At 49.3% G+C, this 25869-nt stretch overlaps 2 protein-coding genes across 4 annotated transcripts in view; both read left to right on the top strand.

Moving 5' to 3' along the window:
• The first annotated feature begins 5598 nt into the window (after nucleotides 1–5598).
• Nucleotides 5599–25869, top strand: part of LOC133361678 (lysozyme g-like) — a 33347-nt gene continuing 13076 nt past the window's right edge. The window contains exons 1-7 of one of the 3 annotated variants that reach the window (XM_061580661.1): nucleotides 5599–5680; nucleotides 7925–7971; nucleotides 9602–9742; nucleotides 10194–10349; nucleotides 11328–11423; nucleotides 21523–21579; nucleotides 23187–23383. In XM_061580661.1, coding sequence (XP_061436645.1) covers nucleotides 7932–7971; nucleotides 9602–9742; nucleotides 10194–10349; nucleotides 11328–11423; nucleotides 21523–21579; nucleotides 23187–23383 — 687 coding nt within the window. In that variant the 5' untranslated portion in view covers nucleotides 5599–5680; nucleotides 7925–7931. The remainder of the gene's footprint in view (nucleotides 5681–7924; nucleotides 7972–9601; nucleotides 9743–10193; nucleotides 10350–11327; nucleotides 11424–21522; nucleotides 21580–23186; nucleotides 23384–25869) is intronic. The other 2 variants (XM_061580662.1, XM_061580663.1) reach the window with 2 other exon arrangements.
• Nucleotides 12207–18246, top strand: LOC133361677 (uncharacterized). Its single transcript, XM_061580660.1, has 2 exons — nucleotides 12207–13566; nucleotides 17372–18246. The coding sequence occupies exons 1-2, from the start codon at nucleotides 12265–12267 to the stop codon at nucleotides 17384–17386; spliced, it is 1317 nt and encodes a 438-aa protein (XP_061436644.1). The 5' UTR covers nucleotides 12207–12264; the 3' UTR covers nucleotides 17387–18246.

The raw sequence follows: 25869 nt of genomic DNA, 5'->3' as shown, positions 1-25869 counted from the left end.
GGTTAACACTCAAGAATGAACTCGTGGTGTTGAGGATGGGTCTGGCTCTGAGACATCAGCACCTGAGTCAGAATCAGTGTGGCTGGCTTGACTGGAGGTGATATGTCCCCTTTGGATCCAAGGATCTGGACCACACAGTGCTCACACATTTTGGTATGGACACCCACACAGCCATTACCAAACTCGCTATCACACACTCAACGCTTATGCAAATGTTCACACACAGCATGATAATATAAATACATATATATTCCCACAAACACACAAAACGCGAATGTGAACACTAATACAATAAGCATTACATATGTATTGCATACTTGCAATACATACGTCAAACCAATGAGTAGGTTGCGTCGCTCAAACACCGCAGACTGGACAATGAGACACACAAACCCTGTGGGTCCGTGGTGGGTAGCTGGTCCAGATGGGCCGGGGCGGCACAACAACGTGCTAACCGTGCTACAACGGCATATTACGAAGAGTTATCGATGTAGAGAGGGAAATGATCCCCTCTCCCCCACCTTATCCGTACCAACGCGCTCTATGGTATATATGTGACCATTTTGCCAGATTCAAAATCATGAAAAATATAAGAAAAGGTTTTACCCTTTCTGGCAATTAAACAAGAGTTGTGTTAAGGTGTTCAAACACCAAATAGATACCTTTTGCACGACATCAATTCTGCATTACCCACACGTACTTGGGGCAAAGGCGGTCTTGCGTGGTGCTGGCCACCAACCCCCTCGTGTACCATGCTGGCCTTCATAGGTAGGCCTCGGCAAAGTAAGGTAAAAGTTAAAAGGTAAAAACAATTAGCCTACCTTTACCCTACATTTTACCTTACCACAATACAATCACTCTACCCTACCTTTTACCCTTTAGCAGGTAAGGTAAAAGGTAAAAAGCAACGAGCCTACCTTTACCCTACCTTTTACCCTTATCCCATATAAATTAACCGATTACAGGGTAATTACTAGGGAACTACACATGAAAAAGGTTTATAACGGTAAATGCTAGGTAGAGCGCTTTATTCATATAGAATACCCTCGATGATTCCAATTTTACACGCTTGTTGTCGTTGTTGTCGTCATCGTCGTATCTTCAAATCTTGTAACTTAATTTTAACCCACTTCCTAATGTGGTATCGACTGCAAACTTGGTATACTTATGTCATACTGATGACAATATATTCTATCATTAAAAAAATATGTATTTTTTTTACATTATTTTTTATATGTTATGTTTCGGCTTGGGTCTAATTGTCCACGCTCAACTCACGTTGGCTGTAATTGACCACAGTCCCTTACGTTATGGCAAGCTTCGGGACCACTTCCTGGAATCGTGGAGTTCTGCCATTACTCGTACATTTCATAAAAGCGTGTTTAATTTTTTTAATATTACTTATTAAACAAGATACCGTATTTACCGGGTAATATTTCGCGCTAACTTTACCCTCCCGGGTAATTCTTCCGAGCTACCTTTACCCTACCCTTTACCTTACCCCTTGGCATATCGACACCTTTACCTTTTACCCGGTAAAAATGGTAAATTACCTTACCTTGCCGAGGCCTATTCATAGGTGCTCGCTACCAGCAATTGTCCCAACAGTCTGTTATGGCTATACTGGGGATCTTTGTCTTTGTGTTTTTTTTTACTTTGTTACTCTGTTGAAGCTCGCTATTCGCTTTTAAGAATTCACGACAAACGCTCGACGAAATTAGTTGTGGTGATGTTGGTGTTTTCAAAAAGGTGTTGGTGTAGCGACCTTGGATGGCCGCATTTCATCCGTGGGTGAGTGCCAGACGGACCATGATATGGTGGACAATAAGGGAGAGAATTACATCTTAATTTCCATCACACTGGGTGGGTCACACATGATGTGGAAATTAGTTATCGTGGTCGTAGAAGAGGAGCCATACCTTGGCTCTCCAGGGGAACGTGGTACAGCAAATGTGTACGAAATCCCCTGCTCTGTCTGTTGCTCGCTCACACCCAGTGCATTTTCCCGAAGAGAAGCCAGGTTTCCTTCATCAACTTTACCGTAGAAAAGGAAAAATGCGTTTTGCCTACGATAAATTTTCAATGTTCATGCCTTGGCATGTTACGCAGGAGTGACTGTGTTGTAGATGGAAGTGCACCAGAAGGGTTAAGCCTTGATATGCAACGGAAGTCATACGATTTATTGACACACCTGGTTTTGTAAGTGATATCTACGTCTATTCTTGACCATGATGAAGAACTGGGTTATGGATATGCAACGCACCGCACCTGTACTCACTCGTTCAGCGTTAAGAAAAGATAAACTCTCGCAATGTGCGCAGCTGCACCTGTCGATTTACAGGACAAATTTGGTACATTTGTAATGTAGCTCTCAGAAACACCGTCTTGTCTTTCCGTATATTTATTCGAATAAAGTCCACTGACAATTCAACGAGTAACCACGATGACTATATACACTTGGTTAGTTAGACGACTCTATTCTGGGACAACATAGCTTCTAGTCTCAAGACATCTCGAAGACGATGGAGACAACCTGTTCCAAGGCGACAACGACGACGGCGATTCCCCACACCAACAGCCCCCCAGCCCCGGTTCACGCCGGCTCTTATGCCTCGTCCGGTCCGGCCACGCCCCTATTCTCGAATTCTCCTCGTCGCACCTGCCCTGTCAATCTCCGCCCTTATTACACTTCCCAGCCATTTGATCCCGTGCTCCCCCTCACGTGACCCTGTCAACGTTTGTCTCCTCAATCATCATGAGCACGTCCATTAATAACCATGGTTCCGGGGTCACCATACTGTCCCACTATCGCTCCGTGCTGTTTTGACACATGTGTAGTGTGAGTCACGAGACACACACAGAGATCTGGAGGCACCACGATTTATTAGCAACTATCAGGGCTACGGGTTAACTACACTCTGGGTTATCCTAGACCCCGCCGGGTCTCTATGTAACATAACTCCCCGACGACTGGCTACCCTAGAACCAAACAAAGCGACGTCGCACGGTGAGTTCCCTCTCTCAGACAACCATAATCGCTCCGCCCCCATCCCTCTTATCCTCTTGGGCGTGGCCACGCTCCGCCTCCAGCTACGCCCCCCTGCTCAGACTCTCCCAACGGAACCAGGGCCAGCGTCACGTGTCCTTAGAGCTCCCTTTTCCGGGCCCCCTTCACTACCCCATGACGGCACGTGCCCTCTCTCTGCGACGAGACAATGCTCTCTCGGGCCCGCTTCTCCGCCATGTCTCCGCCGGCACCAGAGAGAGGTACGCACGTACTAATTTACAAGTTGTGGGTGTAGCCGGTGTGCACGCCATAGAGACTCTATTTACATCTCTACACATGTGTAGTGACATAGAATGGGTCACTATGATGCGTAGCACTGGTTACTGACAGAGAGAGGGAATGTGGGCCGACCTGCCGGCAGAGCAGGATGTGGCAGCCGTTCTGCCAGCAGAGAATGCAATGCTATGGAGTGGGTCACTAGGGTGCATGGCGCTGGCTGCTGGCAAAAATGGGCATATGAGGACGTGGCACCCCGGCCGGCTAGTGGAGCACGTGATAGGCCAGGGTAAAGGATGTGGGGCAAAGGTGACTGAGGGGACACGTGATGTATAGCCCAGAAACTTCTGGTTTGTTCAAGAAGGGGGCATAGCCAAGGGCAGAGCCAGGCAGGGAACACGTGGAAGGTGGCCCAGAACCGTCTGGTAGTTTCCAAAAGGGGGCGTGGCCAATGGCGGGGCCAGGCCACGACGGGGGGGTGGGGGCATTGAAGGGAAGTCCCGACGCTGGATGAGGGCTGTCTGTCTGTGGAATGGAACCCAAGGTGCTACATCTTCGTCTCTGGCGTCGTGGATTCAGACAGCGTGCTGGCTGTTTTGATCCATTTATAGTTATTCCGTGTGTGAACAATGTCCCAAGGTGTAGAACGAACGTGTGTTGCATCCTACTATTAGTGTCTCAGAAGTGACTCACTACACATGGGGCACGTGGGCTCTCAATATAAAGTAGTTCCACCTTTTGTAAATGGATGCGATTCTGCTGGAATATTGGCAGCTAACTGATTGAAAAGATTATCATACAAAAAATAACGATTTCATTCAAAATGAACAATATAACGTTGCACTTGAGGAATAAAATGTTTAGTCAATGCTTACTGTATACTATTAGATAGCTTAAAAACGTGGTAACAAATAAAAAAAACGTCAACCTGATGCAAAGAAAGCACGGAGAGTTCTAAAATAATAATTCACGCCTGTTTAAATAAAGAGCATATGGATTAAAACACAGATCCAGGTTAGAGGTAGCATTCTGACTGTTAACCATACGTAAGTGGGGCATGGGTAAGATTCGTCGCTGAAACTATGGAATTCGCATTCATTTCAATTGCCTTAGTCCGCTGTCGTGATTAAGCAGGTGGAAATTCTGTCCAGAGTGTTCCTATTTAAATTCTAAAAAGGAAACATCATTTCACAAAGCCCATAGGACCGCGTAGAAGAAAGAAAAAAAGCAATTTTTCATTTCTATGCCCTTTCAGTCAGTTCAAGAATAGCTCAAAGGACGGCTCGTGAGAAATGTCACGCGACAAAATTGTGAGCATAGCTCACAAGCTAAATATATAAATTAACACAAGCAGCCCTCAACGTTAGCAACCTCTGCTCTCGTCGCATCTCATGATGACGTATATCTCCTTCCGTTTGCTGCTTGGATTCGTCCACCTAAGTGTTGCTCTGTTGGACTTATACCGCACATCACGTTAACTAATACAAAGTGAACGTGTCTACGTGTCTAAACCAGTCGTCTCACCAACAGCAATTTGCACTCGCAGTGTGAAAAAAAAAATGCAGGATTAATGTTTTCACGAATAAGGCTATTGTTCTCATAAACTTTAATACACAAACACCGAATGTGACATTGTAGATGTAAGTGCCCCGAGGTGCAATTACAGGGTGAGGTTAAATTAAAGTAATGCCTTTGATTGACAGACCCGTCTTTGTAAGTGGGCTGCGTATTATTTCCTGACGGTTTTGACTCGTGCCGCACCCACACGAACTCGTTCGGCATTATATTTGAGAAACTCTGAATGCACATTAGCCTGCTGATTTACAGGGCGAACAGTCTTTATTTAAACTGGAAGAATCCGATGAGCTATGCAGTTCTTTTCACCGGCGTCCAGTAGGTGTGGGTCAGAAAGTTAGAACAAGAAACAATACAAAAACACGATAGCAGTGCAAAGTTCCGGAAATCTAAGCAAGTCACGAAATATAAATAAAAAAGAGATATAGTATATACGTACCAATTGCATAATTTTGGGTTCGTGAGCTTTTGAAATAAAATATTTCCACTTTTCTAGAAATGGACATGAATCTCAAGGAATCAATGACTGAACATGTTTTACCAGTTTATCGAAAACTTATTTACAGAACAACATTTTACAGTTTTTTTTACAGCGGGTTTGCTGACGTCACATTCAGCAATTATGCGAGACAGGTGTGTTACTCTGACGTCGATTGAACGCCTGCATCCGATTGGCCACATGGGGCCCAGCCACCAACATCCGGTGGCCTCCAGCATGAGCATATATATTATAAGAGATGCCAGGAGCCTTCCTGAGACCACTGCTGGTGCCCGGGCCTGACGCTGAGAGAAGGGGGTGACTCAATCACTGAAATTCACAGGGTGAGTATTCGTGGTGAGTTGTGGATGTGGGGTGTGGTGACCTCCTGCCAGCGGGCGTTCGACACTTCACGTGGCCCTCAAGGTGCACATGCCCTGGCACAAGCGTCGTGGTGACGTCACCGCCACTTAGTGGCGAATGGCGGTTGTTGTGGTGAGCAACAGTGTAGTGTTCTAGATTTGAAGTTTTCGTGACTGCAAGGACTTCAGTAAAAAAATATTGCTGTGGTTGTCACACCTGATGATGATGGCTTGTGTTGCATTCGATTTAATTTATTGTTTTGTTTTCACTGTTTTTATCACCTACGTGACTTTACCGAAAGAACCAAAGAGTATGGAACAGTGTAGCGGTTAGCACGCTGCGCTATAAACCCAGCGGCCTGAGTTCGATTTCACTCACGCCCAAAACCAGTAACAATTTTCTGAACTGGTCCTGGGTCTCTCCTAGGTCAACTCAGCTTAAAATAAGTACCTGGTGTGGTGTGTAAACATCATAGGTACTCGCTAACAGCACTTTCCCCAATAGTCTGTATAGCCTATACTGGGATATTTGTGTTTGGTGTAGGGTGTGATGTGTATGGTGTGGGGAACTGGGTGTCTGTGGGGAAGTTTGGTTTGGGATTGTATGTGTCTATGGTGAGCGGTGGTGCAGCGGATAATTGCACTGCGCTTTGACCCGAGTTTGATTCCCGCAGTTACAACTATCTCAACTGGTCCTTCGCCTCCCTTAGGTCGATCAGCCTTTAATAACTACCTGGTGCACTTTATAAATATAATCACTGACGAAGGTGGTGCTGGTGTTGGAGCAAACGCTGTTAGCAACCACGTATGAAGGCCGGCATGGTACACGAGGGGGTGAGTGGCCAGCACAACGCCCGGCCGCCTTTGTCTCCCCAAGTGGCAATGTTGACACATCACATCAGGTACCTATTTGAGGATGATTCAACCTAGGGGAAGCCCATGACTGTTTAGATAATCCGTCACTGGTGTTGGTGGTGGCCGTGAGCAGGAATTGAAATCGGGTCACTGGGGATCGCAAGCATAGTGAGCTAACTATTGCAGCACCGGTCCCCAAAACATGTGTTTGTCATCCAGGGTTACGCAGACCCCTGGGGTTACATGGCAATGTCCCAGGGGGTACACGAGGTGATTTATTAATGTGTGAAATTATATCATAACCCGAGCAATTGGTGAATAATCATGTATGAATCTACCAATATAAAATTACCACGATTATATTTGAATACATTTGGTAACCTACGAACATATAAAATACCTTTCTAAACTCGTTGATCGGAACAATGTGGTTTTCAAGAGTAACCAGCAAGCACAAAGTAATAACATCACGCATGCAAAGCGTCCGTTGATTTTTTTTGTATTTGCTTGCAGTTACTTGCCAGTTAGGATACCTCATTAAGTGCAAAATTGGGTTAAACTATTGACATTCATTATTCATACATTTCTCAGAAACATGTCGGGTCAGGCAAAGGGGGTTACTCGGTTGAAACAAAATTCAACGAGGAGGTACAGCAGTAGCCAAACAAGGTTGAGAACCACTGCCCTAAACGACTCCCTTCTCACCCCTATTCACACTCACTTTAGCGTCACCTCAACCTCACCACACTCACCCCCCGCTTCCCCCAATTTGCATTCACCTCAACCTCACCGCGTAAACCCTCGCACTACACTACGCCTCGCACACTACACTATACACCACACACTACAATATTTACCACAAAGACAATATTTACAACACACTCCTGTACACTATATGCTACCCACACTAAATTATACACACTACATTACAATACACACTAAACTATGCACCACCCATATTGCACCATACACTTTCTTTCAAACAGTGTTTTTGCATTGAGTCTGTTGTCCTTCCTGCGTACGTATAGATCAGCACGGCTGGCTACGTATTGTATACACATTTTTCATCATACGATATGCAACACTCTGCATTGTACTATACAATGCATTCCACTATACACATTATGATACACGCTACACGATTAAACCAGATTCTCAGTTGCAGTAAGTGATCAAAGTCACCAGTGACCCTGATCAGAAGACATTTAATTCCAAGCTTAATTTGGCAGAATGCTTGTCTCTCGGGATGTACAGGCAGCTGGATGTGGTGCTGGTCAGATCACCCCTTTGTGTGCTTTGTAAGCTTAATTAAGGTGCTTACAGCACATGTTGCCTGTTTGGCTCAATGCATGCCTCTGTGTCTGTGGGCAGGTGAACCATGTTGGGGCCGTTTGTGATCCTGTTGTTTGTGAGTTCAGGTAAGGATTTATAACTCGTTTACTCGTAAACTTTTACCTGCTCACTCATCCAGATCACGTACCCATTAACCCTTACAAATACACCCTCAACCGATGGCACCTCAGCCAGACACTCACAGGGAGTGACTACTTATTCCAATATTTGAAGCACGACAGCCCCGTAGGGTGATCCCCACCTCGCCCCATGATGTTTTATGAGGGATTTCCCCTCCCCTAATACCTCACAGTAAGCTCAGAAAATCTGCAAACATGTTCCTGGTGGTTGGAGATCAGATCACCATTCTTTCCCCTAAGGACGATGATAGGTGTGGTGCTGCAAGTAACTTAATTTTATGGAATTAAAGAGTGATTTGTGATCACGGGCTACTGAGGCAGATTCCATCTTCTCAGCAACCCGTGACCACCACTCATCCTTGCAGCGCCACCCAGCTCATCGAACCTACGAGCGAAGGCTGCTGGAACCCTCCTCACTCTTCGACGTGGGATGCTGTAGATGGTAGGAGTGTCCCTGTCGCTTTTTCTCAGCTAACTGGAACACGTCCTCTGTGAGGCAAGGCCTCTATAGGTTTAAACCACGTACCCAAAGCAGCCATTGCAGCTGTATGAACCACAGTCCTTTAACGTTAACCATTTATCCTAGTCATCAGGAGAACGGGGGGTGGGGGGGGGGTGCCAACACCAGCTGCCAGCGATGATGCAATTCTCACTTTTAACGTTCATCAGCTAGCTGAGACCAGGCCACTGTGGGTTTGAATGGGGTCCAAGGTGGACATCCACCACCACAGTGGAAGAATGGTTGGGGCATTTTACAGATGACAAGTCGATGGTCAGTGGGCAAATCGGTTGTACGGTAGGTCCTGGTGTCAAGGACATAGGTCCACATCCATTGTTGTCACTATATAGACCAGCACACAAGCTTAATTTGACCTTTAATTCATGGTTTCTTGGTAATTGAATTGAAGGTGGAGGGGTCATCAGCCCCTTGCACCCACCAGAGTCCCCGTTTGCCACTGCGGTGGCTGCAAGCACCATGAAGGGAACAGCTGATGGGAATTGGCCCTTTCCCCATGGCATTGGCCCTTTCCCCATGGCACAGCCATGACAGGGTTACCATCTGGCACCATCGAGGAGGTAGGGGGTTTTTATAAATTTTTATATATTTTTTCCTGCCTCAGCAGCTCTCCCGCTATATTTTTCACTTGATGACGATTGCTTGTGTTGCGATTGAAACGTCATGATATTGTTATTATTTTTAGTAGTTTTCTATCTACGTGGCTTTACCGAAAGACCCAAAGAATATGAATAGGTAGGGGTTTTTTTTGTTTAAACACCCACTCTCTCACCCATTCACCCACCTGCACAACCATTCACCTACCTATGAGATGCTTTTTTATTTGCGTCTGATGATATTGCTCCTGCAAATGATAATTCAGTTGCTTGCTGTGGATTATGATGATGCTGCTCATAATTCTGCTGATGTTACTGCTGACGATTGTTGCTATTTATGCTGCTGCTGCCAACGATTTTTCTCACGATGATTTTGCTGCTGCTACATTTGCTTCTTATGCTGATGATGTTGATTTTGCTGCTGCTGATGATGGTGGGGGTGTGACCGTGTGCCGCGACCCAGCAGCCGCGGCAGACTCGGCGTGCACGGGCCAGGGCGGCGAGTGTCTGGACTGGCGCACCACCGTGTGCCGTGCAGGGGTCGCCACGAGCCTCTGCAACGGGGACTCAAACCGCCGCTGCTGCCTCCAGTGCAACTCGGCCTGTAGGTGGTGGGACCCAGTGAGACACCAGAGATCAGCGGTTACAAGGATTGGAGTTTTGAGACCGAGGACCAGATATTATAGTCCTGTGACTGGTATCAGGATTAATGTCTTAAGTGAGCCATAGTATCAAATTTAGGGTATTGAAAGAGTCTCAGAGAAACTATGGTTCATCGTCAGTCTTCAGACCGAAAGTTAAAGGATCGACGTTCTGAGACTGGGTATGAAGGTGATTCAGGATTGCAACCCTAAGACCAGGGATCAGGGTCAGAGTTTTGAATGAGATTCAGTAAGACCAGGTCTCAAGGATTAGAGTGCCAATTCAGACTTCAGAGAGACCAGGTTTCAAGGATTGGATGGCATCTCTAGTACAGGGGCCTGTGTGTGAAGACATTGCAAGGCCACACCTGTACCGTCACCTCGTCTATTTAATACCCAATGTATTTCCCTCAGGTGTCTCTAATGAGCAATCATGGTCAGCCAATGATGGGCAGTGCACCGACATGGGTGGAAAGTGTCAGGTCAACTCCAACTACTGTGGAGGCAGCTACTCCTCGGGGTTGTGTGGGGGGCCCAACAACCGGCAGTGCTGCATCGAATCTCAGTCAGGTGAGGGTGGTTCGTAATGGCCGTGTCAGAATACATTATTGTGCTGACTATGCATCTACATTGCCTTTTTTTCCCACTATCACAACTGAGCCATGCTGGGGCTGTGCAGAGCCAGACTAGCCTGGCTCAGTAGACGCCAGTGGTGCATAAGCCGAGCCGTGCCATGTCGCTGACATCACATGTATGTATGTTGAACTTCTTTGGCACCGTACGTAGCCAACCATGCTAATTGGAGGTGAGGAGGAAGGACAAGAAACTAAACACAACAAGTGGTGAACAAGCCGAGATGCGTGTAGGTGACGCAGGGATGCCATATCCTCATGGCCTAGTGAATGACGTCACACGCATTGAATGTGTCAACCCAATGATGAGTGATACTGTGGTGCATTGTGGGTAAATTACTTTTACACACTTTTTAAATCCTTTATATTAAGTTCACTTGCTTGCTTGCGCGCTTACGACCGTGCAAATCTTTCGGTCGTTTTTTAACCCACTTCCCATGATCCAATCGAGCTGACATTTTGCACACAGACTCGTTGTGCGTGACAATTTCGTTTCGTGAAATTTTTTTCCAAAATTTTACACTTTTTAGGGAATTTTTTTTTATATTACCAATTGCTTAATGGTGGCAGGCAATCATCTGACCCATAGGTGGCAGCCATCTCAAGCCAGAGGACGAGAGGACTCTAGCCGCCACGCATATAAAGGATTTATAGTGAAAAACTTTGTTTTTATGGGTGAATTTTTTTGTCACTGCTTAATGAGGTCCTCCTTCAGGTCGCGCAGGTTAATTTGGCCATGCATCACGATAACGATCATCAGTGCGGGTTGGCAAAAGTAGGTTGCATGCTTATAGGCGTGGGAGCATGATTGTCTTGTAAATTGACGCAGTCTGCTGCTGCATTGCACCACGTGACACGTCGGAAGGTGAAGGTACAAATACTGACTGACTGTGGGTTGGTGATTGTGTTCCGATAGGAGGGAGTGGAACCGGTTGCTATGGTGACCTGATGAACATTGACACAACGGGAGCTTCGATTAAGACTGCCAAACAAGACAAGCTGAGCGAGAGGGGTAAGACGAGTTAGCGAGCGTCCATTAATAAGTGTTTCGACTTCTAATGCACGCCACAAAGCATTTTCTCAGTCTTGGAGACAGAGAGACAATGACTCAGAAGCACGAGCAGAAACCATAGACGAGTGGAAAGGCAGTATCAGCAATGCGGTGATGAGTCATCACTACTAAAAATTACCCAAGATCTGCAACTATATATATTAAACTTTTTTTTCAGCTAATTAAAGAGTGTTAATACATGTGGGAGGAAACTGGAGTGTCCAGAAAAAACCCACGCATGTGTAGAGGTGTAATTGCGCATGGCTACGAATGTTGAGGTGTGATTATGCATGGCCACGGATGGCCAACAAACACAATGGGCGGGGTTACGGCCGTACACAAGGGTGGCGCTAGCACCGACGTCCGCATGTGTATCCCCCACGGGCCCCCCCTCGGGGGCGAGTCCTATAAAAGGTGATGAGCTCGAGGGCTCGAGGTCGGGACTCAGCTTTAACCAGAGAAGACGGAAGACCAGCTAGTGTAGGCCCCAGAGCTCCCCTGGCTCGCTGTCCTTATAAGGGCCGACCAGGGCAAGCCGGTGGCGTGGCCCCGAGAGCCCAGACGAAGCTGGTCTGGTGACTCAGGGAGCCGGGATCCCAGCTTAACCAAGCTGGGACAGATAGCCTCCCCTAGTCCCGTAGTGGAGGAATTGGTATAGGTTAGAGGGGTTAGCTGTCGAGAATCCCTGTAGCCAAGTGACCTGTACAACTGTGTTGGTGTAATAAAGAAGTGTGCCTCCGATCCTGTCGTCAAGCCTCCATATATACTTACTACATCTGGTGTCAGAAGTAAACGTCCAACGATGGACACACGAGGGACGACACGTACCAGGGAGTCGGAGATGGAAGACGCCGCGGCCGAATCTCCACCAGTGATGGCCGGGGTCGAATCGGAGCAGCCGGGGCCGAGTACGCCCGCGCCGCTACGACAGGAGGAGGGGGATGCGTCGGCCGAAGGACTCCGGCTGGCCCACTCCCGCCTGGCGGACCTGCTCTACGCCGCGGCCGCCGCGTTGGAGGAGATCACGCGGCTGGGGGCTGGAGGAGCAGCGCGGGTCGACGACGGCAGCCGGCGCGGGGCGACGTTTCCCGCCACCCCGACGCGGCTCGCGGTCAAATTTCCCGCCATCTCTACAGTACGAGCGGAGGGCGGGGCCGGCCCGCGTCACGTGTCTGCTGAGCGCCAAGCACAAGCCGTGACATCATCAACGCCGGCCGGCGCGTCAACATCAGAGCGACCGGCGATGCCATGTGCACGGCCCGCCCACACTGTATCATCGGCGGGGAGCGACGGAGAGCGTTCTGCGGCCACGGACGCCGCCTTACAACAGCGTCTGCCGCCTCTTAAAGAATTTGTCGGCGCTGACGGAGACTGGGGCGGCTTCAAGAGGCGGTTCATCGCTCATCAAGAGATGGCGAACTGGTCGGACGCCGAGGCTCTACGCGCGCTGCCAGCGATGCTGGACAACGACGCCCTGGCTACCCTCACCTCGGCGCCGAGGGAAAAGCGCGCCACTCTACACCTGGCGTTGCAGCTGCTGTCAGCCGTCTATGGGCCGCCTTCGGACTGCAGGCAGCTGTTCCACGATCGGAGTCGGGGCGCCAACGAGTCACCCCTGGCCTTCCGGACGGCTCTCCTGGCTCTGGCAAAGGCTGCTTTCCCAAGGATGGACGAGGAAGGAGTGGATGCCATGGTGGCTGAGAAGCTGCTGCTACTCGCTGACGAGCTGGACGTCAACGTCTTGGCTCAGGACGACGCGGAGATGTCGTCCCTGCTGGTCGCGCGCCACATCCACGGGGGCTTGCGGTCCCTGCGTCGGAAGGCGGCAAAGGGGGCGGCCGGCCATGCCATGGCGACCACCGCCCTCCCATCGGAGGAGGTCTGCGGGGTGGAGCGGCGAGGGGAATGGAGATCGGCGGCACCGCAGGCTCGGAATGGACCGAGCCGCCAGGAGCAGCCCAGGTCATCTGGGGCGCTCACACGCTGCTACAACTGTGGCCTGCAAGGCCACGTTGCGTCTGGATGCCGGGCTCCCCGTCAGCGCGGGGCGACACCTCGCCAGGACGCCACGCCGTCTCCTCCCAAGCTCCAGCAGAGAAATACGGCGAGTCGCGGCACCTCACACGTTTGGCCCACGCACACATCCGACACACACTCACGCGCTCAACTAAACAGGGCTCCAAATTCCCCGTCCGTCGCGCGCGATTGTTCGGTAATGCGGCGAGCGCTCCAACCGGGTCAGTGGTCGGAGCTCGCCCATCGTGTCGTTGCTGCGTCGGCGGGATCATCGGTCGTGGTCGGTCACATTGATGGGGTAGAGGTGCGGATTTTAATTGACACAGGGGCATCGGCGACCATTATATCTGATTTAATTTATAACATCCTTCCCGTTCAAAGTCGTCCCTTGCTCCCTGTTGACGTGCCGTGCTATGCCGCTAACGGGGGCTCTCTGGGCATTATTGGCCAAATCCGCGCCACTATCTGCATTGGGGACATTAAATTATCCGGCCCTGTTTTGGTTTCCTCCTCACTCGCGGTTCCGTGCCTGTTGGGGACGGATTTTCTGGCCAAAATGCCCATCCGTATCCTTATTGACCAAGGGTGCATTGAGCTCCCATCGGGCCGACGCGTTACATTTCTGTCTTCCCCCACCACGGAGCGTCGGGCGTTTGCCACCGTGCAGGCGCTCGTCACAAAAACTGTGCGCGTGCCTCCGGGGGCTCAGATGCTCGTCCCTCTTAGGTTGCGTCGGCCGTTTGATGCAGGGGTTGCGGATCGGGGGGTCTTGTTGGGTCCATCTCGGGCCGGGGTCAATGGACCCGATTTGCTCGCGGCTCAGACTATGGTGAGAGGGGATGGGGACCCCTTCATTGCAGTCCTTAATGTGGGATCGCGAACGGCCGTGGTTCCTCAAGGGACCGTGCTTGCACACGCAACGCCGGTGCCCTGTGAGGAACCACTCGTGGGTCAGGTATCCACCGATCCTCCGTCGCGACCGCATTCGGACTCTGATGACGGATGGCTGGATGCGCTTTGCGCGGGTTCAGTGGACCTGTCTGACTCGCAGCGCGCGCAGCTGCGAGTTCTCCTGAGCGAATTTGCTGACGTTTTTAGTCAACACAAATTTGATATTGGTTGTACAAAATTGCTGCGACACCATATTGACACGGGTGACAGCGCGCCAATCCGCCAAAATCCCTTTCGGTTGAGTCCCGCCGAAAAGGATCATGTCAAATCGGCTGTTGATGACATGCTAGCCGCCGATATCATTTCCCCTTCCACCAGCCCGTGGGGCGCGCCGATCGTTTTGGTGAAGAAACACGACGGCTCACTGAGATTTTGTGTTGACTTTCGGCGTCTCAACAAAATCTCTGTGGCAGATGCGTACCCGCTTCCTCGGATGGATGAGTCGCTCGACGCCTTGGCCGGTGCACGATTCTTTTCCACCCTTGATTTGCTATCTGGATTCTGGCAGCTTCCTCTGGATGACGAATCGAAACCTAAGACTGCTTTTCGTACACCGCAGGGCCTCTTCCAATTTAACCGTTTGCCGATGGGTTTACATTCTGCGCCGGCAACTTTTCAGCGGTTAATGGAATTGGTCTTGGCAGGTTTGCAATGGGATTCGTGTTTGATTTACTTAGACGATGTCATCGTCTTTAGCAAATCCTTCGAGGAACACCTCCAGAGGTTGCGTGCTGTTTTTCTCAAAATGCGGGCTGCCAATTTGAAATTTAAACCACAGAAGTGTCATTTACTCCGCGAATCGGTGCGATATTTGGGTCACATTGTTGGGCGCTCGGGGATATCCACTGATCCCGCCAAAACGGAATGCGTCAGCTCCTGGCCGACTCCCACCTCTGTGGGAGAGGTCAGGAGTTTCATTGGGTTCGCGTCGTATTATCGGCGATTTGTGGCTGACTTCGCTACGATTGCGAAACCATTGCATGCCTTGACGTCCAAGGGAGTCAGGTTTCATTGGGGGCCGGAGGAGGAGGCTGCTTTTCGCGCCCTCAGAAATGCTTTGGTGGGAGCTCCGCCGTTGAATTACCCGGATTTTTCACAACCCTTCTTGCTCGATACTGACGCAAGTAACACGGGCATCGGGGGTGTGCTGTCCCAGCTCATCGGGGGCGTAGAGCATGTGGTGGCTTACGGTAGTCGGGTACTGTCTCCAGCCGAACAGCGGTACTGCGTTACCCGTCGGGAATTATTGGCCATTGTTTATTTCATTCAGCAGTACCGCCCGTATCTGTACGGTCGGCGGTTCACCGTCCGTACAGATCATGCGGCCCTACAGTACGCCCTGCGGGTTCAACAACCATCGGGCCAGTTGTCTCGATGGTTGGAGATCCTCCAAGACTATGACTTTGTCACCACATATCGTAAGGGTGTCCGCCACACGAACGCTGACGCCCTGTCACGATTGCCACCCACTTCGGAGTGCGCGTGCCTGTTGGGTTCGGGGCGTTGTAGGCCCCCGAACGTCACCACCGATTCGGTCCTCGTGGCCGCTACCGATGCACCTTCGGCTTCGGGTCCTATCGAGCAAGAAGGGAGGGATTCGTTGCTGGGGTTGCCGGTCGCGGAATGGGGACGCCTCCAAATGGAGGACACCTCCCTCCTCGCTTTGCGCCGTCGCGTCGGGGGGGCTGGTCAGGGGGTGGAAAACGTTGACTCGTGGGGGTTGTTCCAGGGTCTTTTGATGCACTGGGATGGAAAAACCCGGCGCCAGCGGCTTGTGGTGCCTGCTGCTTTAAGGGGTAAGGTGGTATGGGCTGTTCATGAGCGGCTTCTGCACTTGGGGGTTCACAAGACCTTTGCCACGCTCCAGCTGGATTTCTTCTGGCCGGGCATGGAAAAGGACGTGGGGGATCTCTTGGGGTCATGCACGCAATGCGCGCAGAGGAAGCCGCCTGCGAGGGGGTCCAACCCTCCGCTGCAGTCCATAAAAGTTTCCCGGGTTAACGAGCTCGTCGCTCTGGACATACTTGGGCCATTTCCCGCTACGCCCAGGGGCAATAGGTATTTACTAACGGGGGTTGAATACTTCACGAGATGGCCTATGGCCTGGCCCCTGGCGAACCAGTCGGCAGCAGCCATCGCGGAGGCCTTTGTCCAGGGCTATGTCCTCGACAAAGGTGCTCCGGAACGGCTGCTTACTGACCAGGGTAGGAATTTTTCTGGTAAACTCCTACGTGAGGTGTGCGACCTCTTGGGTACGGAGAAGGTTCGGACCTCTCCGTATCACCCACAAACTGACGGGATGGTGGAACGGCTGCATCGGACCATCACGTCCATGCTGTCCCAGCAGGTGTCGGTATCCCAGACGGATTGGGACCTCCGCATAGCCGGTGTGTTGCAGGCCTACAGAATGGCTCCTCATGCGGCCACCGGATTTTCCCCTTTCTTTTTAATGTATGGGCGCGAAGTTAACCCCCCTGTGGCGACCCAGCTGAAGCTCTCGGCGCTCCCGGCGAAGTCTAATTTGTCCGAACACATTAAATTTAACATCGCTAAATTGTCTGAGGCGCGGGAAGCGGCCGTGCAAAATTCTGAACTCCGCCAGAAGGCGAACGAGAGGCTTCGGTTGGGGCGGGTGCAGGTGGTCAAATGGGAACCAGGGGACAGGGCGTGGTTGCACTGTCCTCAGGTGCCGCTGGCAACCTCGTCGAAATTGGTACGGCCGTGGCGGGGGCCAGTGGAGGTCGTGCAGGTTTTGCGGCCGCAATGTGTTCGCGTCAAATGGGGGAGGCGCCGGTGGTATGTGCACCCCTCAAGGTTAAAACCATTTGTCGCGCCGCCCCGTGGTTCACACACACACACGCATGGCCAAACGTGTGAGGGTGTCGCCGACTCCCCGTCGTCGCTGCACTCGCCTAACCTGACGCCAACTGTTCCGTCCCCAGGTGAAACAGGAGTGACGGGTCCACACCCACCAACCCCTCCCGGAGGGGTCGGGGGTCACTCGGCAGCGACGCCTGACTCTCTTGCACCCGGACCGTCAACAACCGTCACTGAGCGTGCCAGGACGGGCCCTTGTGATGGGCCCGCCGCGCGGACGCGCGCCAAAACGCGCAGACTATTGTGAGGTCGGCCGTTGGGGGGCCTTGCGGACAATGGGAGGGGTGGCGTCCGGAGTGTGTGTATATATGTTGGTTTTGGGGTATTTATTCGGGGGGGGTGCGTCGGGTTATTTTTTTTTCCTCTCTCTCTCTCTCTCTTCCTGTTGTTGTTCTTGTTAAGGTTCTCTTGTTCTTGTTAAAAATTACGCGAGGCACACACACGGGGTTTTTGTGAGGGATGCACCTTTATTCTGATTTTTTTTTTTTTTTTTGCAGCCAGGGACGGCTGCGAGCTGTACAGGGGGGGGTGATGTAGAGGTGTAATTGCGCATGGCTACGAATGTTGAGGTGTGATTATGCATGGCCACGGATGGCCAACAAACACAATGGGCGGGGTTACGGCCGTACACAAGGGTGGCGCTAGCACCGACGTCCGCATGTGTATCCCCCACGGGCCCCCCCTCGGGGGCGAGTCCTATAAAAGGTGATGAGCTCGAGGGCTCGAGGTCGGGACTCAGCTTTAACCAGAGAAGACGGAAGACCAGCTAGTGTAGGCCCCAGAGCTCCCCTGGCTCGCTGTCCTTATAAGGGCCGACCAGGGCAAGCCGGTGGCGTGGCCCCGAGAGCCCAGACGAAGCTGGTCTGGTGACTCAGGGAGCCGGGATCCCAGCTTAACCAAGCTGGGACAGATAGCCTCCCCTAGTCCCGTAGTGGAGGAATTGGTATAGGTTAGAGGGGTTAGCTGTCGAGAATCCCTGTAGCCAAGTGACCTGTACAACTGTGTTGGTGTAATAAAGAAGTGTGCCTCCGATCCTGTCGTCAAGCCTCCATATATACTTACTACACATGCAAGGGGGAAACATTCCATCTCAAACAGATGGAACAGATGGAGTCCAAATTTTTACTGTGCCATGTGCTACCTTCTCATGGCAGAACCACGGTATGGCTCCTCTTTGATGCCCATGGACTTCACAACATTTGTGTGTGATCCACCAACACTCTCTGCTGCCTCCACAGATTGCAGGCCACGTGCAGCATAGCCACTAACGTTCAACTAACGCGCAATAGTTGTTAGATAATGTTGTATATGATGAATATGATGTCATTGTGTACATTGCCGCTAACCGGCCAATGATAATAATACTTCATTATGAAAAAAAAACTGAGCACATTTGTTAATATCAATGTGGCCTTAATAAGAATATATAATAGGTGACATTTCGTGCAATGGTCTTCTTCATAGCTCACCATTTACGAGCCATGAAGAAGTGCCATTCCTCAAAAAGCAGTGTTATTTTTTCAGAACATGTTGGAGTTTTTGGTTATTTGACTGCTATCACAGCATTAGCATCACCAAATCATGTGATAGTAATCATGGTGATGATTATAGATGAGATGCTGTCCTTTATATCCATGTCTTCCACCTTCCTGAGCAGACGGAGGGGGATAGGGGAGAGAGAGAAGATGGCAGGTGAAGATTGTACTGTAGATTAATAAGATGCGGAAAGGTCAGTGATTGTTGAATCTGGCTTCTAAGGGGAAGTGAATAGCTCAGGCCAGATGGTGACAGACTGTCATGGTAAATGTATGGATCTGTGTAGATGTCTGTGGATCTCTGTGTGAGTTTATGGCTCTCTGTGCAAGTCTATAGGTGTTCATATGAGTGTATTATTTTCTGTGTATGTCTATGGGTCTTTATGCAAGTCTAAGAGCATGTGGTTGGAGACTGTTGGACAAATCTTGGAGGTGGCTCGGTCTTAACCATGTAGTAGCTGTGAAATCTGGTGGAGGATAGAGAGGGTCAGTCGCAATGATGTGCACTGGTGGCATTAGCAGCTTTGGCATCTATGATGTCTTAGTCTAAAGTAGGGGTGGGGAACATCCGGCCCACGGGCCGTATAAGGCCTGTGAAATCATTTGGTCTGGCCCTGCCAAGGCAACCGCAGGCGGGACTCGAAATTCAATCAATCTAGGAGCTTTTGTCATAGCAACATACATTCATATTAAGTGAATCATAATAATAACTTACATTTTGAGAGATAAGCAAGGAATGTCCATTACGGGATAGACAGGAAACATAAGAGTACAGACACGTATGCTTCTCGTCGGCTGCCCGCAGCCCATCTGCCTGTATTGCGGTGACTCAGAGGACAGTCAGTGCCAGGCAGGCTGGGAGTTTACACGTTGCGAAAGTGTTAATACAGTGGCGAAACTACGGCGATCTGGTGATGAGAAGAGATGCGATGAGACGATTCCTTGCGATGTTGATGACCTTGTTTCCGATAATTGACGACGATGTTGTCGACTTCTTTGTCGACACAGACGAAACTCCAATCCAACCTTTATCGACACGTCCACGATCAACAATCCTCACAAAAACTGAATCTCTGATTTAAGATTAAGGAAATTACAGTACATAGAAAAGACCTCAAGAGTCAATGATACGAACTTTGGATATGTTCCAAATCCAAGATGCTATGCGGCTCTTGAGTTAGGTGCAACCACAACAAACAAAATATGAACAGAGAACATCTTAAAGCGACGACGCGCAACAGAAACATCCTGGATAAACCAGCAAATCTTCCAGAAAAAAACCCACCATATTACAACGCTGTGTGCAAAAATCCCCGTGTGATGCAAGTCAAACAACAACCATAAGACAATTGAGATTAAATTTATCAGGCCAACTCCGCACTTCCACAAGAAACATGGCTTAACCATATGTTTTCGAAATCACCAAAGTAAAGCTATTAAAACAATGTAACAACAGTGATCATAGGAACTGTGATTCAAATTTAACAATAAACGATATACATAACATGTACGACCAAACTGGCAGCCATAGCTAATAACATGAGTCACTACCAGTGTATGATGAGTGAGTGAGTCAGTGGTAGTGTGAGTGAGTGTATGATGTGTGAGTGAGTCAGCGTATGATGAGTGAGTGTATGATGAGTGAATCAGTGGATGATGAGTGAATGAGTCAGTGGTTGTGTGAGTGAGAGTATGATGTGAGTGAGTCGGCATATGATGGGTGAGTCAGTGTATGATGTGTGAGTGAGTCAGTGTATGATGAGTGAGTGTATCATGGCATCCCCCCCGCCATCACGGCCTCCTCCATGCCATCACGGCCTCCTCCACGCCATCACGACCTCCTCCACGCCATCACGGCCTCCTCCCCGCCATCATGGCATCCTCCCCACCATTATGGCCTCCTCATTATCGCTCACTCACACTCGCTCACTCTCACTCGCGAGCCATGGCGACGTTGCTCCCGTCCACGATGACGTGACGGCCCATCCCGCTCGGTAGCTTTGCTTTACTGAATAATCGTGTCGCTGGTGACACACACACTGGATAGTTATAAACACCTAAGTGGTGTGACATCCTACAAATGGCGACTACGAAGAAAAGAAAAGTTGATGCAGAGTGTCGATCTTTCCAAGATAAATGGACCAATGATTATTTTTTTCTTGAAGTCAAAGGCAAACCTGTATGCATAGTTTGTGGCGATGCGTTAGCAGTAATAAAAAAAGCCAATCTGGAGCGTTATTACAGCTCAAAACATGCTAAACGCAATGAATGTGGAGGCAAAATGCGTCTGGATAAAATCAATTCTCTTCAGCAGAGTTTGGAATCACAACAAGCCGCTTTCACTAGGCCTTGTTGTGGCAGAGACAACGTTATTCAGACGAATTATGTAGTGAGCGAGCATCCTCGCAAATAAGCTGAGGCCTCATGTAGAAGGAGAGTTTGTGAAAGAGTACATGGTGGCTGCTGCAGGATTGTAAGCACCAGACAAAGTAAAACATTTCAGAGTGTTAATTTGTCTCGGAAAACCGTCTCAGATCGGATTACTGACTTAGCACAAGATTTTTAAAAAACACTAAAGGATTCTGCAGGGGATTTCCATTTTTTTTCTCTGGCTTGGGACGAGACAACGGACGTAACAAATACTGCCCAATTGGCCGCTTTCGTTCGTGGGATAACTGCAGAGTTTGACACGCGAGAGGAACTGCTATCACTGGAAGCCATGCATGACACTACAAGAGGTGAGGACTTGTTTGAGAGACTTGTTTTATCAATGAAAAACTTGAGCTAACATTTTTAATGTTAAGTGGCCTTACTACAGATGGAGCTCCAGCCATGGTTGGCTCGCAAAAAGGGTTAATTGCATTTGTCAAGAAAGAACTGAATAGTCTCAGTCTTGATCCAAGTGATTTAATTATATTCCACTGCATCATACACCAAAAAAGTATCTGTGCACAGTCGTTGCGGCTCAACAATGTGATGTCAGCAGTAGTGTCATGCATACATATTGTCAAAAGCAGAGGGTTTAACAGCCGCCAGTTTAAGGAGTTACTGAATGATCTTGACTAAGTGCGGTGATGTTGTCTATCAATGTGAAGTGCGGTGGTTGAGTCGCGGGAACATGCTCATGAGGTTTTACGAACTGCGGGATGAAGTCAAGCAGTTCATGGAGATGAAGGGAAAACCTGTCAGGGAACTCAACGATAGCAAGTAGCTGTGTGATTTAGCGTTCATGGAGGACATTACCAAGTACCTCTCAGAGCTGAACGTCAAGCTGCAGGCCCCCAACCAGCTTCTCAGCTCCCTGCTTTCAAACGTAAAATCATTTGAAGCTAAATTAAGGCTGTGGAAAGTGCAACTCGAAAGGGATAACACGGTGCATTTCCCCACTGAAAGGACAAAAGCCTTCTATGGCATTCTAGATTTGAAATTTTCGTGACTGCAAGGATCCATACTCTTTGGTTCTTTCGGTAAAGTCACGTAGGTGAAAATAAAAATTAAAATAACTAAATTAAATCACGACGTTTCGGAGGCAACACAAGCTTCCGTCATCAGGTGGCACAACCACAACAAAAAAACTTAATTACTGTAGTGGGCAGAGAGAGCTATTTGTGACAAATAGACAAATAGCTCTCTGCCCACTACAGTAATTCTGTTTTTCATTTATATTTTTTATTTTCACCTACGTGACTTTACCTTCTACGACACTTGAATATGCTGGTGAATGTGCGAAACTAATTGAGGCATTTAATGCAAGATTCAAGGACGTGAAAAGTAAACATGGAATTGATCATCTTTGCTACACCATTCAATGTGGAACCAGCTGATATGCCTAATAACCTACAACACGAAATTATTCAGCTGCAAAGCGATGATAAGCTGAAAGCTAGGTACAACAACCTCCCACTACTTGAGTTCTATAAATGTTACATAAGCAATAATCAATTTCCCACTTGGAGGAGGCATGCATTGAAATATGCATCTGTGTTCGGAACAACTTACTGCTGCGAGCAGTTCTTTTCAAAACTTACCATCGCAAAGAGTCGACTGCGCTCCAGACTGACCGACGCAAACCTGAAAACAGTTGCGAGTAGCAACATCATCAATACCAGCTAACATCACATGCCTCACCAAAGAGAAGCAGTTCCAGCCATCACATTAGGGGTGAGTTAATTAAATGTTTGACCAAATATGACAGGCAAATTTTTAAGTTGATAATTTTGTATGGCCCGTGAATGATGTTATAAATATCCAAATGGTCCTTGGCAGAAAAAAGGTTCCCCACCCCTGGTCTAAAGCATGATCTTGAATGCTGCAACAGCCCAAGTTGTATTATTCTCCATCCCAGGAGTGGCCGCATCCAAGAAGCTGGTGAACGCCGACCTGAACCGCCTCAAGAACTACAAGACCATCATCGTGGCCACCGCCAACGCCAAGTGCATGGACCCGGCTGTCATCGCGGCCATCATCTCTCGCGAGTCGCGTGCCGGCGCTCTGCTCGTTAAAGGCTTTGGCGATAACGGCAATGGCTTCGGACTAATGCAGGTGGGTCCCGGGAATAGATTGACACTTGGGCCAATGTTGTTGGGCCAAAGTTCGGCCAACCACTTGGCAACGTTGGCCCAACCACATGACAATGTTGACTTAACATTTGACGAACCACTGGCCCGTTTTAGACCACAGTATCATGTTTTCTGGGGAGCTTGGTTTATATGATTATTTAAGCGATTGATGTCTCTGGTCTCTCACCAGCTCAGTGTGGTAGAAGGGAGGTGTACGTTATCCCCTCCTCTACCACCATATACATTCACATGGTCCTTTCGGCGCTCACCCCGGACGGAATACAAAGACCAAGTTTTGCTGAATCACCACTTTGTTAATAACACCAAAAGCCACACGTTTCAGTGGGGATGTCCTAATCCTGAAAGGACAAGATACATCAGGGCAACAATTAAAAAACAAACAGCGTTTCACAGCATTCTCACAGAGTTAGCTTACACCCACCATTGCCAGTCCCTAGAGTTCCCATCCCCAGGTCCTTGTGGTACCTTGCTCTGGAGAACATGAGGAGTTGCCAGGGCACAGTATAAGCAAAACAGGCCCAGGGTGCAAGGCACAGCACGTGCATGAACTCTGCGTGGGAGTTCATGGCCATGGGCTCGATATCCCTCGGTATATCAGTATCTCCCTGTGTGGCTCTGTGTCTCTCTTTCTCAGTGTCTCACTCTTTGTGACTGTATCACAAATATCTCTGCATCACTCTCACTTTTTCGTTCTCACTTAACCTCAATGCCTGTCTCACTCTCTGTCACCATCTCAATGTTTGTCTCAGTATCTATGTTACTAGGTGTCTCTGTGTCTCACTTCACCTCTGTCTGAGCCCTATAACTCTTCCCTCAAAGGAAAGCCCATCCGCTTACCAAGCCTCATTAGATGAACCACCCCACTCAGGCAAACCCCAGGGCCACAAAAGAGAGGCAACTACTCACTTCGCAACCACAAAACATGATTCAAAATAAGAATAGGTTTTATCTTTTCTGGCAATAAACCAGGTGTTAAGATGTTCGCACACCATTAACCACACATACTTGTGGCAAAAGATGCAAACAAACATGCTCTGATAATGTATGCATTGTGTTTGAAACTGATTGGCCTACACCAGAGGCAGCCTTTTTCATGGCCCTGTCTCACCAGTATTAGACCAGAGAATGCCAAAAGGCGAACAGTACAAAGACAATGCAGGTATCAGAACACTTATAGCTTGGGTTGAGCAGTTATATTTTCATCAGTTTGGATACTGGCAATAAGGTCCCATAGATATAACCACAAAACTTTGATTCCAAAGAACACAGGATGAGATGTTACTATCCTTTGTGCAAGCACTTCCAAGAGTTCATGAACAGTGAGCCTGGTGAAATTTGGGGAGCGCATCGTCAGTAGTGAACCTTTGGATCCTAGGGTGTTTCGGCCTTTCATACTATACACCCTCCCCAAAGGCGGCCAGCGACAGGGTGATCAATCCTACGCTTGCGTCCCATTCCCAATTAGTCATAGGAGTTGCCTTGTTGTTGATAGCCAACATCCCATGGGACTATGCATGGCAGGGGTGTCCTCCTCCCTGAGTCAAGCATTGTTGACTGCATACCTCCGGGCCCTCTCACTTTGGGGCCCAGCTGGGGTCTTTCCTCTTCATCCAGAGCCACTGACTGCTGCCTTCTGCCGCCTCCGATACAGCTCTGATTGCCGAACGCTGGCTCTGGCCCTTAATTCCCAGGTCTCTAAGCAGTCTGGTTGTAGATGTTGCCACAAAACCTCTGCAGCCCACCTCCACTGGTCGGACTTCTGTGTTCCAGCCATGATGCCGCGCTTCGGCAGCTAGATCGGCATAGCGCAGATGTTTTCGCTCATAAGCCTCATCTACTGAGTCCTCCCAGGGTACTGTGAGCTCAATGATGAAGACCTTCTTGAGCGAACAGGACCAGAGCACCATGTCAGGTCTTAGGGTGGTGGTTGCGATCTCCGGAGGAAACACAAGTTGCCGGCCAATGTCAGCTAGCATTTTCCAGTCGCGGGCCAAGCGCAGCTGGTCTCGCTCTATTGGTGTAGAGCCGCTCTTCGGTGGTTTAGCCCCTTCGCGGACAAAGGTCGTCCGTAAGGGATGTGATGCTGCTGGGGGTGGTAGGGAGTTGGTGGCAGCTCGCTTGTCCTCCAGGGCGGACGCAAGGTTTTTAAGGACTTGGTTGTGACGCCAAGTGTAGCGTCCTTGGGTGAGGCTTGTTTTACACATGTGCCTGAGGTTGGCTGGCATGGAACAGAGGGCACAGTCCGGATCTTCACCATACCATTGGTGAAGATTAACTGGTGTTGGAAGGACGTCATATGTTGCTCTGATGGAAAAGCTCAACCGCCTCGCTTCCATGGCCCACAGATCCTTCCAGCTGATCTTCCTCTTCTCCACACTGTCCCATCGAGTCCACTGTCCCTGTTTGGCAAGAGAGACTGCCTTGGCCCACCTTGCAGCCTCCTCCTGA

The sequence above is a fragment of the Lethenteron reissneri genome, unplaced genomic scaffold (assembly GCF_015708825.2).
Source record: "Lethenteron reissneri isolate LAM-NWPU_2019-01 unplaced genomic scaffold, ASM1570882v1 scaffold_120, whole genome shotgun sequence".
Lineage (NCBI taxonomy): Eukaryota > Metazoa > Chordata > Hyperoartia > Petromyzontiformes > Petromyzontidae > Lethenteron > Lethenteron reissneri.
This window is presented reverse-complemented; position numbering and strand designations above follow the sequence as displayed.